The sequence below is a fragment of the Microcebus murinus genome, chromosome 8, assembly GCF_040939455.1.
Source record: "Microcebus murinus isolate Inina chromosome 8, M.murinus_Inina_mat1.0, whole genome shotgun sequence".
NCBI lineage: Eukaryota > Metazoa > Chordata > Mammalia > Primates > Cheirogaleidae > Microcebus > Microcebus murinus.
The window spans coordinates 94179349-94195792 of NC_134111.1; the positions used below are offsets into that span (position 1 = coordinate 94179349).

General features: G+C 41.4%; 1 protein-coding gene across 9 annotated transcripts in view; it reads right to left on the reverse strand.

Moving 5' to 3' along the window:
* Positions 1-811: 811 nt before the first annotated feature.
* DOCK10 (dedicator of cytokinesis 10) overlaps positions 812-16444 on the reverse strand; it is a 246665-nt gene continuing 231032 nt past the window's right edge. For 6 of the 9 annotated variants that reach the window (XM_076005985.1, XM_076005984.1, XM_076005983.1 and 3 more), the window contains 7 exons: positions 10121-10267; positions 9108-9318; positions 7389-7579; positions 5452-5552; positions 5132-5270; positions 3746-3821; positions 812-1568 (listed from right to left, as the gene is read on the reverse strand). In XM_076005985.1, the coding sequence (XP_075862100.1) occupies positions 1507-1568; positions 3746-3821; positions 5132-5270; positions 5452-5552; positions 7389-7579; positions 9108-9318; positions 10121-10267 (927 nt within the window). In that variant the 3' untranslated portion in view covers positions 812-1506. The remainder of the gene's footprint in view (positions 1569-3745; positions 3822-5131; positions 5271-5451; positions 5553-7388; positions 7580-9107; positions 9319-10120; positions 10268-16444) is intronic. The other 3 variants (XM_012749382.2, XM_020288173.2, XM_012749383.2) reach the window with 1 other exon arrangement.

Below are 16444 nucleotides of genomic sequence, written 5' to 3' on the forward strand. Positions count from 1 at the left end.
GTCTCCTTCTTTGAGTCTGGGACTTTGCAATGGCTGCTGAAGGTGAATGGAAAATGACATTGTCTAGCCTGCTTTCTGCCTCCCAAGGCAGGTCGGTTAGTTCAGTTCCACTAGAGCTGACGTTGGCAGACTGGAGGGTGGAATGTGTCAGTGGTCCCCAAACCTGGCCCAGCATCAGTCCCAGGCTTGATCAAAAATACAGGCCAGCCAGGACAAGCTCATCATGCTGTAGTAACTAACAGTTCTGGATCTTTGGGACCTTAACACAACAGAGTGGCTTTTCTCACTCAGGCTCTGGGACCAAGAGGGTTAGCTGGGGAAGGGTGTGTGTGAGTCTTGCTCCCTGGGGTCTTTTGGGGTCTCAGGCTGACAGAGGCTTCAAAGGTAACTCCATCAGGGCAGGGGGCTGGGCAGAACCACTTAGCAACATTGAAGCCTCTGCCTGAAAGTGAACACGTGTCACTTTTGCTCACATTTCAATGACAAAGGCAAGTCACCTTGTCACGCCTAGCTTCAAAAGAGGCAGGAAAGTGCAATCCTACCACACATTTATGGAAGGTAGAAGGGGAATATCTGTGAACAGTCTGGTTAACTCCCATAACCCTTAAGGTTGTGATATATTATGTTCTCCTCAAATAATTTGAATACTATCTTAGGTTTGGAGCCCCCTGATCTGTCTAGTTCATCTTTGGAGGAACTTCCTGACTTCTTTAAAGGAATCATAAGTATTGAGCATAGAATTGCATTCGACAGATGTCCAATGAACCACTTTTAGTCGTAACCTACCCACTCTTCAAGAGGAAACCAAATGCAAAGTAACTGTATTTTTTATTTCTATTAACAACAACAAAATACTGTCATAATTTCACATCCCATTGCTTTTAAGTGCACATATATTACAAATAAAGAAACTCCACAAACTTTAAAGATTAGTATTTATCAACACTTTTGTACACATACACAAATATTTTAATATAATGGTATCTGAAATGTTATTCATATAATTTTAGTACTGTCATAAGTATTAACCAAAAAAGGATCTTTTAAATTTGGTAAAAACCATATATTTTACAATCTTTTATTTACATCTGAAATATGCTTCAATGTTACAAAAACATTCACTTTAACCTTTAAAATATGTGTACTAGGACTGGCGCATCGAACATAGTATATCTGACACCAAACTGAGGGTTTGCTTTTGAGTTACACATTCACTGGAATTTCATGGCAGATATTCAGCTTGGCTTGATCAACACCGCTCAAAGGAGAAAAAAAAAAAAATCATAAAAAATGTGCAAATCCAGAGGCTGGCAAAATTTTCAAGCTAGCGAGGTAAACAAAAATATTAACACCATAAAAAGTTCAAATAAATTAAATCTATCTCTTCCCCGAGATTAGCTGCAAATTCAGAAAGTTCTCTTCGAGGTGCGTCTGTTGCTGCAGACATTCTCTCAGACTTCAGTGCTAGAAGACACCAGGACCGCAGGCAGGGTTGGGGTCGCCTTGCTAATTACTCGAGTGCAGGTTCGGTCCACTGCGCGCTTTGACGGGTCGTCCCTGCCCGTAATCTTAAGACAGGACAAAATACAACACAGCAAAACAAAGTGATAAGGGAGAGGTTAACGTTAATATCTCTGAACACAAAATTAAAACCCAGGACGGTGATTTTTATTCCCTGCAGGATATCAAAGCAGAGCTAAAGGATTTTTTTCCCAAGCCCACATGTTAGTCATTTTGGCAAAATGTAGCTTCACAGTCCTCTTTAACTGTTAATATCAGATATGAATTTATAAATGTTTCAATGAAACTTTACAAATGCATCTGAGCAATTCCAGGATTTTATTCTATTCTAAAAGTTTATAGTGCATATTGTTCAAATCTATCAAAAAGAGAGAAATATTGGAAATCTCATTTAAGTGTCTGCATAAATGGAAAGATAGGAATATATCTTGACCTGAATTTACTTTTGAAAATAATGTTAATATGCCTATAAAATGCTCTCTTATCAGATATATTCAAATAATCATATGTACACACAAGAACAACAGAAACCCCAGCACCTCTCAAACATATCTCTGCACAGAACTGAAATTAACTAAGTTTCTAGTTGTGAAGATTTTCTCACAAATTTCACATATTACCACCCTGTGCCATGACCTTTAGCTCTGCCCCTCTTCCACGACAGACTTTACTTCTGTCCTCTGCAAAGCACTCAGCGTCTGAATGGCCTGTACTCCCAATAAAATCTCTTTATGGTGGATGTCCCCAAAGCTCTGCATAAATAATTTGACTGATGTGTTCAAAGAGTATCTGAGACTCTAAGAGCAATACACTTTTGCATCTCACCTGCTTGGCACATAACAGAATGGGTCTGTTCTGTGTTTTATATTTGATACTCATTGCCAAAGTCGGCTTCACTATGCTGTCATTCTCACTGAATGTTGGAACACACTCCACATCATGAACAACTCATACTTATGTGTCATTTAAATACTTAAATGCCTTACTTTGGTCTCAGTCAAGGGAGGCTTTTATGTGTTTTTTTTGCTATTTATAAAACTGTGGAATTCTGGTTGTAAAAGTAATTATTTCCTTCCTGTCACTGACAACTCAATATCTCCCTTTCGCACACTAACATTCACTTTATCTTATTTCATCTCTTTCCTTATACTGAAGGTTCTTCATGAACTAGATAGTTACAGAATGCTCTTCTAGCTAAGCCTTTTCTGGACACCTTTGGAATGAATTGGATAATTAATTATTTCCTATTTCTATTTTCATATTTCTAGGTCTATGTAGCCGTTCTAATTGTTTCTGTTTTTAAAAGTTCAATGGTAGAGTCCAGGTACGGTGGCTCACGCCTGTAATCCCAGCACAATGGGAGGCAGGGTGGGAGGATCACTCATGCCCAGAAGTTGGAGGCTGTAGTGAGCTATGATTGGGCCACTGCACAACAGCCTGGGCAACAGAGTGAGACCCCATCTCTTAAAAAGTTCAATGGCAGAATTTTTCCTCTTCATTACAATAATATATGTACCTTTTTCCAGAATCTGTGCTTGAGTAGATAGGTACATGAAGGTAATCCCATAAATGAAGACCTACGTGACAAATCCTCATCAAAGTTCAGGACCAGAACAAAGCTTATCTTTCCTGAAAACAGATCTATTTCTTTTACTGAATAACAAGACCTGTGCAATCTATCACTTTGTGTGTGTGTGCGCTAGTTTTCAGGAAGCATAGAGTCAAATTTTGCTTCTTTGCAAAGGTTTCCTGGAAAAGAAACTATTTTTCTCCCCTTAATCACCTGGTCTTTGTATTAGCACTTTGGGAGATAGTGTATCTTTATTTTGGAAACAAATGAGCTGAAAAACATTTTGGAAGTTGATTTGAGTATGAATTTTTTTTTTTTTTTAGAGATGAGAGCATGTCTCACTATATCACCCAGGCTGGTCTCGAACTCTTGGATTTAAGCGATCCTCATATCTGAGCCTCCTGAATAGCTGGGACTCAGGAGGGAGCCACCACACACTGCTTGAATCCATTTTAAAAGCTAAGTTGTTAACTTTAGTTTTAATCACCGGGCTTTTCCCCCGCCCCCCACAGACTCACATTGAAATGGAACAAAATAGAAACCTCTAGAACGCTAGCCACTATGGAGACGAAGAGGAAAATGAATGGCTAGGAAGAAATAAGTAGACAAGAAGGCCACAAAGGATAGAGTAGACATAAGGAAAGAAAAACATACCACTTTTGCTTACAGTACTGAGGGAAATACTAGACACAGAGGAACAGAAGCTGTATAAACACGGACCTCGACAGAGCTGCTGGGAGAAAAGAGAAAAGCATTTTTGCCTGAAGTTCCAAGGTCAGATGAAGTGCCAAAGGTCAATTTCCAGTTGAAGATAGATAGCATTCCTTCACCACCTTCTCAACGCTCAGATTCATGGTGTTCTTTTTGTTTCATTCCTACATTTCTAATTCCACCTCCCTCCCCCACCCCCCTGGCTACTAAGGCATCTCTCTTGAGTATTTAGTTCTCATTACCCCTCAAAAAGCCCAAACCAACACTACCTTCACTAGCAATCCTATCCAAGGAGATTAATTCTCTCCAACATAAGTCAATCAACCATTTCTTTCTCTAGCTACTATATTAGAGTTAAAAATCTGGGTAGAAAAAGATAGGAAAAAATAAAAAAGAAAAATATGGAAAATGCAATCAGGATAAAAGGTTTGTACAACACATTTCATATTTTGTGATGAGTGTTAATAGTGCCAGACTATTTAAGGGAAGGAAGGGGAGCAAATATTAATGAGTGGCTACTATATATGAAGTACAACCAGGAGACTAGCTCAAGTTCTGGCCCTCAATTTTTCTGGAAAGAACATGTCTAACTCCTGGAGAGGAGTTAGATGGATGATGAGCTGTCGAGGTAGATCATGAGGGTTGAGGGATGCCTGAGAAGTAGGCTAAGGAGGCAGGCAGCACTTGGCTTTCAACCAGCTGATTTTAGCACTCCCCAAAGTCCTGAGATTGTTGAATGCCCACATTTTGTGGACAGCTTTACAAAGCATGCTACATGCATGGCAGAAATCATGGATGATTTGCTTGAGGGGTGGGAGGTTGGGTTTAAACCATTCCTGCATGGCCTCTGTAGAGGTGGTCTTGGCCATAAAAGGCCATGCATGACTAGTCCTTGGTTTCTTCCCGAATGCAATGCAGAGACCCTGAGTGGCAGCCCCGTGGAATTCCATGTCCCAGCCTGGGGGTTGAGAGGTCCTCAAGCAGGGACAGCAGAGCGTGGCAAACCCTAGTTGGAATGCCACCCAGTGTTCCTCGGTGTCCAGTCCAACCCATGCATTCTAGAAAAGCAACAGCTCATAGGGCTTGGATAAACAGCTCTAAAAACTGTGGAAGCTATCTGTGTTCTCATATTCTTTTCCCCCCAAGTTGATCTGTGCTTTACGGCCAGGGGTGTCGTGCATACGAGAGAAAAAGACTCAGCAACACGGTGCTGATGTGAACTGCAGTGATTTCAGCAGCACGACAAGAGACTCTTTCCAGTCCCTCGGGTGCTGGGGGTAAAACGGACACTTTCTATTGCTGACAGCGTGTGTCCCAGGGAAAGCTCACCTGCTCGTTCATGACTGCGGAGAGCTCGCCCAGCATGTCCTTATAGTGGGACCTCAGTTCCTCCTGGTACTCCAGCTGGTCCTCCTTGATGAGGCGCTCGTTCACGTCAAGGGCCTGCCCGCACGCGTCCGCAAATTGCCTTCAGCAACAGAGAAAACAAATTAAAAACCGCCCGTGGGAAGTGACGCTGAGTTCAGTGACTTGAGTTCAAAGCCGGGCTGCTGATGGGCTCTGCCACCTCGAAGAGTATTCCTGGGGCATTCAGGACTTCCTGTCCTGAAGGAGTTCGAGGAAGAACCTTCCAACCAAGGGGAGCTTACCTGAAGATCTCTTTCAGAAGCTTTACTTGGTTGTCAGGGTACTTCTTCGCATTGGTTTCTTCAAGAAAAGCTCGTGCATAGGCCATCGGCCCGGCGTTAACCTGGTGGAGAGAAGGGAATTGGTGGAGGATGACCCCCTACCCCCATGTAGCCTTCTCTGGGGCTGGACGGAGTAGCAGCTGTTTGCACCAGTTTTGGGGAACCCAGTTCTCTCACGCCGCCTTGCAGTCCTCTCACTGGTACACCTCGTTTACTGCTCTCTTCTAACTAGTCCCCACAGGCTGCATCGTCTGAACCCTCTCTGTCACTGACGTCCTTCCCAAACTTCAGCCACTTGGCACCCTTTCACATGTTTGCCATATCTGCATACTAGAATTCTGCATCTGAAAACTACACTCCCTTCTATTAATGCCCATACATTTATTTAAATTTAAAATTTATGAAATCAAATGTTTGATTTTTTTTTTTTTAACATTCAAATAAACACGTAACTACTATGCAAAGACATTCCACGGTGGTAGGGGTGTGGGCACCTGCCCGGAATCACTGTTTTACTGTGTTTCACTTGACAGTCCGGCTTAGATTCCGGTCCAAGGAGGCATTCTTCAGATTTGCTGAATGAACGCACAATGCCAGGTTCTATTCATGCTCGCACTCGTGGAGGAGTCCATATCCTTAGTGCACATAACTTTTAAATGTGGCTGTCGGCCTTGGCAAGGAAGAAGGCAAAAGGAAAAGGCAGCTAATACTACTGCATCTGAGCTGATTTGGGGCGCCTCTGATCACCACCTTGGAATGGCCAAGGTGGCAGGTGCAGTAAACGGGACTGGATGTATCATCCTTTGCTTCTCCGGATGCAATCTCCACTTCCCTCCACTCAGCCAGGTGCCTACGGAAGGCGTCCTGTATGGGCTAGGCCAGGGGCTCCTTTGCCTGTCAGCCTTCTCAGCCAGTGGGGGACACAGGCAAGAGCAGCAGGGGAGAGGGGGGTGCAGTAGTGTCAGGATCAGCGTCACTCATTTCTTCTTGCGCCTCAGGCTCCAGTACACCTGGCAAGATGCTATTACTGGCCTGTCTTTATTTACAATGTTAATATGTTGTTCCTTATGGGTATTTGGCATTAACTTTGATTTTTAAAAATGCCATATTAAAATATTATTTCGTCTTGATTACTGAATGGTTTCGGGCTCCCTTAAATTTCTTGCCCAAGGTGAGTGCCTTACTCACTTCACCTGTCCGGCCCTGGTGTGAGCCCCAGGGCTTCCTTCCTCCCCACAGAAGCCTCCTTCCTCTAGCAGAGGCCACACCTGCCCGCCTGTCCGTCGTCAGCTGGGCCTCTCAGTCCCCCGTCTGCTTCCACTAACTCTCCCCTCCTGGCGCCTTCGGGTCTCAGATGCTAACACCCTTGCTGGCTTTCCCAAGCGCTGCTCACACTTTGGAAAAATGTTTATTTATTCCATTTTCCTCAACCACTCACTGTGAGCATGCCATCTGCTCCCTGCCACAACCCTGATAGACAGATAAACACTCGTGTCCCTTTTATGAACTAGCAAACATTTTTTAAAAATTTGTTTTGGAACACTTTTATCAGGCTCGTAATGCCAGATATGTACAAGAGTGCCGTGTTTATTTATTAGTTCATTCATTCTCCAGGATACAGATATAGAACATAGTTACCCACAGAAAATGGGATGGCAGGATTGAGGAAGAAAAAATTTTATTTCAGCTAAACTTAAGAAAAGCATATCTACAGGTATTGGACACCATCAATGTGCATTTACAACTAGATACAATTTTAAAGACTCAGATAAAGGTGTTGGATGAAATCACTAATAGAAAAACATTTTTTGTTTATTCTTTGTAAGAAAGTTCCCACATCGTTCGATGCCTGGTTTCTCTGGCCATGTGCATCTCAGCCCTGGGCAATGTTTACTCACCTTCACACTGACACTTCCTTGGAGTTTGAGCTGCAGTCGGATCATGTCCACTTCTTCCATTGTGCAAAGCTGATTAAGCTCAGAAACCTTCTTGGACATCTCGTCAATTGCCACTTCAATAGGGTTCAGTTCTGTGCTCGACTGGCTTACGACTTGTATCCTCTTCTTCACGTAGGGGAACAAGTGACTTGCTGCACAAAAGCCATACAAACGAGTTTCAAGGTTGAGGGCTAGTGAGGGGTCAGGGGTTCCCCTGCAGGTCCAGAGGATTTTATATCATTTTCAAAGCACACAGCACATTCCATTCGCATGTTTTTTTGTGCATGTGAGTTACTTTTTTCTGCTAGGTGCCATCCTCTCTCAGACCTCTTACCTCTTGTCCCAGCAACTTTGGCCTGACGTGCCCTTCTCACCTTCACTGCCAACATGTCCTCATTGTCAGGGCTGATTCAGATCTTTAGAGTCTCTAAACACTGAAAAGATGATAACTTCCACTGCAACTTGTAAATCAAATATAAACTACACTACACCACAATACCAAATGCTTAAATATATACTGAATAGTATATATCATTATAGCTTTGTTCTAGATTTTTTTTGATGACAAAAGTTCTGGATAAGTTTCTTATGGTCTGGATGTGAGTACTATTGCTGGGTCTATACATAATCCAGGGCTGCCCATCTCTCAAAACAAGTTACATATCATCTCTTCCAGGATGCTTGTGTTCACTTTGCCCCTCCTCAGCCTCAGGAGCCCCTCCTGTGTGCTCCCATTTCATTTCTCATGCTGAAATTCTTGCTTTTCTTGACTCTTTCTCCTAACAGACTGTGAGCAACTTGAGGGCAAGAATCATGTTTTGTTTATTTGCCTTGCCAGTACCTAGAACAGCACCTGACACCCAGCAGGCACTCATTAAGTGTTTGTGGAATAAACGAAAGGCTGACTGGCTCATAGAATAGATCTAGATAGTGCCAGCAGGAACGTTGGAGGTCAACGTCTGCATTCACTTTACAGATGAAGCCTCTGAATCCCAGTGTGGTTTAGAATCTTGCCTTGAAGTACACAGTTACGAGAACTGCCAACCCTGGAGGAATGAAGGCTGTATCAGGGAGAGAGGGGAGAGGACAGGAAATTCGGAGTACCTTGTGCCTTTCCCAAGACATTGACCCATGACTGTCATGACATACAGCCTAAAGGGAACAGGTGTGCTAAAGTAACTGTACTGGCAATTTCTGCTCTGGGTGACTTCGCAAGGAAGCCAACAACTTCCTCTTTTAAGAGACAGGTTCTTGCTCCGTTGCCCAGGCTGGAGTGCAGTGAGAGGCGTGATCACAGCTCACTGAAACCTCAAACCCCTGGGCTCCAGCGATCTTCCTGCCTCAGCCTTCCAAGTAACTGATATTACAGGCATGCACCACCACACTCAGCTAATTTTTCTATTTTTTGTAAAGACAGGGACTCGCTATGTTGGCCAGGCTAGTCTTCAACTCCTGGCCTCAAGTGATCCTCCCGCCTTGGCCTCCCCAAATTCTGGGATTACAGGCGTGAGCCACCGCGCCCAGCCAAGGGTTCTCCCTTTCAACAGAGAATGAAGAGGCGGACACCTGCTCTTCCCGGGAAGCATTTCCAAGCCTGCACTTGCAGAACTGAAATACCCCCTTGGCTCCCACCAATCCAGCCTGAGCCCCGGAACAGGCGCGCCCCCTGCCGGCACCTACTGGTCAGGACCGTGCGCCGCTTGCACTGCTCGGCCACTCCGCCGTGCTTCTTGCCCGACAGCGTGAAGGGCGTCTCGAAGACAAAGCGGTTGATGTTGTGGTGCATTTCGAAGTCTGTCTTCCGGTCCTCGATTTCCTTTTCCTCAAAGAATGGCGTGACATAGGTCACCTGGATGTAGGCGTATTTGGGGTCCAGCTCCTTGGGGTTCACCTGTGTTAACACATGATGGGCAGAGCCATGAGGGGCCCCCGAAAGGAAAGCGGGAAGCTCTGTATTCCCTCCACTCCATCCTGGGGCGGGAGGAACAGCAAAAACGAGCTGTTCGTTCTGACAGTCTCCCACCCTGAGCTTTCCCTGCAACTTGGAGCATGACTCTCTGGTTGTATTTCATTGCATTCATTTAGTTAACTGTCAGTTCTCTTCTCAGCCCCATGTGAAATGTGAGCCCTGGAAGGAAGACTCCATGTGCCCTAACTCCCAGTTCTGGGCCTGGCATGCAGCAGGAGCTTAACAGAGGTTGGCCAGTGAAGATGCTGAGTAATCTAATGAGAGGATGCAACTATGATTTATGGAGCCAATAGGAGAGTAATTGAATATTCACAGTTTAATATAATATAACTTTCACAGTTTAATATAATGTGGCTTTCAAAATTGGCATTGCCTAGGAAGACCTCTTTGACTGAATAAATATTTTCAACTTGATGTTTTTTCTAATTCCACCATTGGGCCCAATCAGTTTCATGCTTTGATTGATATGCAAATGCAAATGACCTATAGGAGAAAGTAGAGAATTTAGTAAGCTGTTTCTAAAATGATGTAAAATTACTAAAACAAACAAACAAAAATCCCCAAACCAACCAACCATCTAATAAACAAACAAGCAAAACACCTAAAATGATTTTGGTAGGTTACTTTGCATAGTTAGGCAGAAAGTTAAAACTTAATGTAGTCAAAGAATAAAAAAAATTACGTTAAATTCTTAGCACTTGTGTGAACATTGATTTTCCTCTACCTTGTTGGAATCCTGAATTATCTTCACATTGTCTGCTCCAAATTTATCTGCATAGAGTTTGAGCAATCTTTGGGAAATCTCCGAGAGACCTGTCAGCTTAGGCTCTTTATAAATATACTCTTTGCCTTCTTCCTCTTCAAAAAAACCCTAAGGAACATAATGAACCACCAATTTTATTAGAGAAGTCCAATTACAAGTCACAAGTAAAACAAAAACTATTTACTTAAAAAATATATCCAGTCCTTTGGTTGTCATCCAAGCCATTGAACAGCACCCTATCAAATTCAAAATCAGAGAAGATGAAGTGAAGAAAACAAAATTTCAGGTTATAATCAGACATTAATGCAGATATTTCCCAGCCAGACCAAAGAACCTCATGAAATACCTTACAGATAGTTTCTCTCTGTGTAGGAGTCAATGGGAATATCTGCTTGCACATATTTTGGGGGATGAATGCCCTCTTGTGGTAGCTTGGGGTAGAACACAAAGTCTGGAGTAATTTTGGGCATTCAAAGAGCAGTCACAGTATCATTTTAAATAAGGTCTTCCAGAAATCTTTGAAACTATCACGGAAAACACTGTGTGGCATGTAAAGGTACCTGAATGGAATATATGCATTCCACACGATCTTAGACAGAAAACCACAACACTTTGTATCATTGTCATAACGGAAATTACATGCGGTGTGCTCCCAAGTACTGCTATTTAAAAGAATAACTTTACATCAGTATGACTTCAGGGACTTGATACAACCTAGGTATATGTAACTTAATCATTCAGTTTACTTTATGTCTATTAGATGTTTGAGATTCTTGAAAAGCTAGATCTCATAGGATTAAAAATAGCAACTCTGTCACCATTTTCTTTCCATAAGGGTAAGGAGGTTTTAACCTCTATTAATATATTTGTCTGGTTTGAGAACAGGGGAAACGGAACATTCCATTATCCAAAGATAACTAAGTGAGGCAATCTTTATAATTCCTTCTATTTGAAGAGACACAGAAGCATTTTTTTCCCCCTGTGGAATACATGTGATCTCAGAATACTAGATTGAACTGGGAGTTAAGAATCCAAGTGTATCTGGTTTCTTCTGGCTGCAGAGTTGACCTGCAAAGAAAGAGCTTTTGAGGTCTAGGTGAAGATACTAGAGGTCAAAGGAAACTGAGCCATCCCTTTTAAAAAATAATTTTTGATTATTAGAAAACATTCATTATATGTAAAAAAGTGGACAGAATGTTCCAATGCTGTATTTTCCACAGCTGATGTGAGATGATCTAAGAATAAATTATCAAAGTCACATCTATATGATGCTTTATACTTATAAAGCATTTTCATGCATGTAAATTTGGTCATTTTTAACAGGACACTTTGCATCATAAGGGGGCCGTAGCTGTGTGTTTGTCCATTTCCCAGTACAGTTCTTGTCAAGCAGGTAAATTGCCTGTTTCCTTGCATATCTCCCTACTGACTTTGGGCTTTCTAAAGGAAGGAAACGTGTCTTGTTCTATACTGCACACCTCGTGTTTAGCACAATGCCTCGTGTTTAGGAGGAGGTCACTTGACATTTGTTAAATGAATACACAGATGAATGAAAGCGTTCTTAGTGGTCATACATCTGAAAAAGGTATATTTGCATCAGCTTTTAATGAAGGTGTTTTCGTGGAACCATTTCTTTGAGAAATGTTCAAGACCAAACACAACTAATTGCGAGTACCTTGACTCCAAACTGCTAAAAAGTGCCGTGTGATGTTGAAATCATGAGAAGCAGCTCCCTATCATCCATCCAGCCTTCGTAGAGCAGTGGTGAGATCTGACCCCATTCCCACATGACTCCCAGCCTGCTCTGTTTTTTTTCTGTGGCTGTTTGGTGGAGTTTTGTCTGATTCAAGGTCAGAAGTTAGTGGCTAAAATTGACAGACTGCCACATCAGAGAAATAAGACATTTGAAGCCATCAAGCAGAATCCCCCAGGGGGCCAACACTAAAGCAACATTTACAACTTCAAGTTCAATGAGAAAAATGTCTGCAAGTTGCAGGAAAAAAAAAAATTGTTTTTTTAACCACAGTGTGAAAACTAGTATGAAGAGATGTTTTCAATGCAAATTTTTCCTTTGATAAATTTCCAAATCCAGAGTTAGTAGAAAATGAGTGGTAGGAAGCAAGTTTTCATGGCATCATCATAACCTTTGAGTCCTCAGTCATGGCTGGTGACCTTCCTTCATCCCTACTCCTTGGACAGTAAGATGGGAAAAGTACTGGCTCAGGAGTCTGCTGGGAAACCCTAAGGACTGTGCTGGGTTAACAGAAGGCCTTTGGTGAGTATTAGCTATCATGATGATGATGATGGTGGTTGTGGTGTGGCAACAATGAAGAGAAAACTCTGTGTCCATAAAGCAATATGAGTTCTGGCTTGTATGCAGGGAAATAGCTTAACTCACTCTGAGTGCTTAGAGACACATACCCTTCACTTTTCTTACACGAGAACTATAATTTTTCTTATTATAAAAGGTCTATTGATGCTAATTTCAATATTTTGGCTAGTGATTGATAAGAAAGACATAGTGATCAGAACTTTTTAAAGAAGAGCTTTGAAATGTAAACCTATTGAGACTATTTCATGAAACGAATAAGAAGAAGCTGGAACAACAGAATAAAGAATTTAATCTGCTATCTGCTGGGGTTTCTATAAAGAGCTTTTGGAGCCAGACAGATGGCAGCTCTGAAAATATTTGGGATGCATGCTTACCTTTTACCCAGGGAAACCATCAAAGCAAAGCCCACTGAGCTACAGCACACTATCTGAAGGAAAGCTTCAATTTCAGCTCTGTCTATAGAATAAATGATTTATAAACAAGGGCATGGGGGTGATGAAGCCAAGGGCAATCTCTCTTTTGCTTTAGCCTCCAGGTTATGAATCGACTGCATTTCAAGGCAATGGGAAATGTGATCTCTGCATTTCCCTTGCTAGTTTGATTTTTTTTTTTTAATGTCATTTTACGATGCAATAAACACCTTCATCTGCTGTGGTTAGGAAACAGCACATTTTAGTTAAACAAGGACTTTGAGTCAGTAGAATTAACATGCATCAAACTTCAAGGCAATCAATTATGATAAAAATGTACTTCAATAAACTAAACTAAAATCATTGACTTCTTCTTCTTAGAAGTTTTTGCAGATACTTCAGAAGCTTGCAATGTCCCTGGATAATCACTGGGATGTCAAATATAGGTGACCTTGGTATTATATTCTACTGGTTAAAAGTTCATAAAGAAAAGAATGCATTCAAAGAAGAATTTAGTGTATAAAAGATGGATCGGAAAATGTTAACCATAGGCTAAATGCTAAGAGAAAAGAAGCTACAAGAATTCAGAGAAATGGTTCCACATAAGTATGAACTCAATTATGATGTTTAACTATACAGTATATATATGTAGTCATATGCATTCTAGTTCAGTGACTTTCACATAGGTGGGAGGTGGAGGGGCGTATCACATTCCAAAGCAGAGATATGGTGGTTTTTAAACTATATGTATACCTCCCCTCCTTCACCAATTTATTTTTTATTAAGAGTCTGAGATGCAAGTACACCCATGTAAGCATGATTGAGAATCACAGAATCTATATTCTTTGGTGAATAGAATGAAATTCCCCCAGGTCTTTCATTTAATTAATTCCAGGGGCATCTGTTCTTTTAAGTTATGCAATGGACATTCAGTTGTTTGCTTTCATGCTAAATAGCAGGGCCTAAGGATTTCATTGATTACAGTTGATGTTTGATCACTACTGCTGTTTCATTACTCTGGAAATCAATACTTCAGGGACACTTTGGGGGATGCTTTATATAGGATGCTTCGTGTAAAATTTCCATAGCCAATGATGCCGGGTGTTGCATTAGAAAATGCATGCTGTACAAGAACTACATTTTAAAAAATTTTTTCTATGAAAGAAGCATTTTCAGTTTGTTTTCTAGTGTCTGGCTTAGTGCAGACACAATATTAAATACCCTAGCTGATACTATAAAATGTACCCAAAGATCTTTGTGGAGGCTGAGAGTCGGCTGCACGTTGTATTTCCATAATCATTTTAACATGATTGCAAGACATGTCAATTTGGATATTAAAAGGTGAGTCTTAGAGGCACATAAAGCACCATCATGAATAAGAAGTTATTTTTGACCATGGGGATTATGCTAATGAAGTAGTCAAGTCAATCTTAGATCTCTGGAACTTTCATTCTGTACACGTTTGGGGGAATGTTCAAGTCTATTTGGTATTTATTTATCATCAAGTGTGAAGTGATGTGTGCTGTCTGCTCCTGTTCAATACCATAGTTCACACTCTCCATCTGGTATCTTGGGACAGGCATTTGAATATCATCTGAATAATGGCCACTGAGGCTCTAATTTCCTGCTTATCAGCACAACTTCCATCAGTTCTCCTGTTCACAGGCAGCTGGGGTTTGAGCTTATGGAGTGCCATGCTTAGGCAGGTTCTCAGTCTGCAGATTTAACAAAATGCTTTGCCTTTGGAATTTTTTTATAAAAGACAACTGAGAATACTGCAGCATTAAAAAAAAGTCAGTAGCACAATCAGCACACTTTACTGAGGAGTCTGAAAAAAGAACAAAGTTAGGTCATTTGAAAGTAACCCTCCCCGATCCGTCCCCATTGCCCGCCTCAGTCTATTTAGTACGGGGGGTTTCAAGTATTCTTTTAGTAGGTGAGTTAAGGACCCACAGCTTGAAATTTATAAATGAAGGTAGAAAATGCTGGCATGGTATGGATATGGGAAGGGATTTACAGAATTACAAAAAAGTATATACCAGTCAGACAAACAGGGCTGAATGTGGACAGATAATGTGCAGACATTAAAATAATTTCTCTTTCCAGATTAATTGATAACAATTATGTTAAGCCATACAAAGTTGCCTTTTTTTTGTAGGTTAAAACTGGTTGAATATAGGCAATTTCATGAGGTTCAAAATAATGCAAAGAAAATTCTTCGTTGTCACTGAGCTCTAGGTAATGGCAGGTTATTTCTGATTTGGCTTGTTCTCCAAATTTCTAATCTTGCTTCTTTCTGCATCTCTAGAGACTTAACCTGAACTACTGCATAAAGATTGATTCCCCTGATCATCTTTTGTGTTGGGAATGAATACCATTACTTCTGTGGGTGCTCAGAGCTCCCTGCTATAGGGCCTCACCTCTCTAATATACTCATTTGGAAAAGGGCAGAGTTCTTTTAGTACTCAGAGAAGGTGCCCATCTATAGCTCCCATTCCAACTTGTAAAATTCTGGCCACCCTGATGTTTTTAAGAAGCTGCAACTCAGAGTGGCCTGAAATAAGGCAATCTGCAATACTAAGTCTACTCTACATTTATTTAAAATACTTGGTATTCATATTTGTGTGTGTGTGTGTGTGTGTGTGTGTGTATGTGTGTGTGTAAGGCTTTCAGGCTACATCTACCTTTGTGCATAAAGGTAACATGTATGAAAAATCAAGGATACATTTTTGTAATTCACACACTTGGCATACATTTAGTTCAAGAACTGTAGGATGATTCAAAAATGAATGGAAGCAGAATTATCTTACCCTTTGTACCCAATGTTGATTTGCACAAAAAAGTTAAGGCTTAGTAAAACTGTACAGAGGGAAGTGTGAGAATTATTAGAGCATGCAAATGGGGGAGGGGAGAAAGAGAGAGGAGAGAGAGGAGAGAGAGAGAGAGAGAGAGAGAAAGAGAGAGAGAGAGAGAGAGAGAGAGAGAGAGAGAGAGAGAGAGAGAGAGAGAGAGAGAGAGAGAGAAAGTGAGAGCGAGAACACACTTACCACAGCCTGGAACAATCAAGACCAAAAGAAGAAAAGAGTAAATATCTGTATTAAAAGCTAGTTGGAAAGTGGAATGATTAATTTCTATCTGCTTAATAGCCCATTTCTCAGATATTGGTTAGAGAAACCATCTTGTAGACAATCTGGTTTTCATGACCAGTGTATTTATGGTAGTTTATTACTTTTTCTTTGGAAAGAACATCTGAAGAACTATAGACTCATGTCCTGGTTTTCCAAAAGCATATCTCATGGGCTACTCTTGTGCTGTTCTGTTAGCCTGTGGCCATCCTCCTTGAAATCACCTTCTCCCTTCAATTCCTCAACCCCCATATCGCCTTTCTGATGGAGTTTACTGCCACCTTTCTTTCTAATGTTTCAACAAAGTCACAACTAGTATTTTTTGGCTTCTAAGATACCATTCATGGCTTCCAGGATACCATTTCTTCTCCCTTCTCCTCCCTCCTGAAGATTCCCACACTTCTCTCTCCTGCAAGGT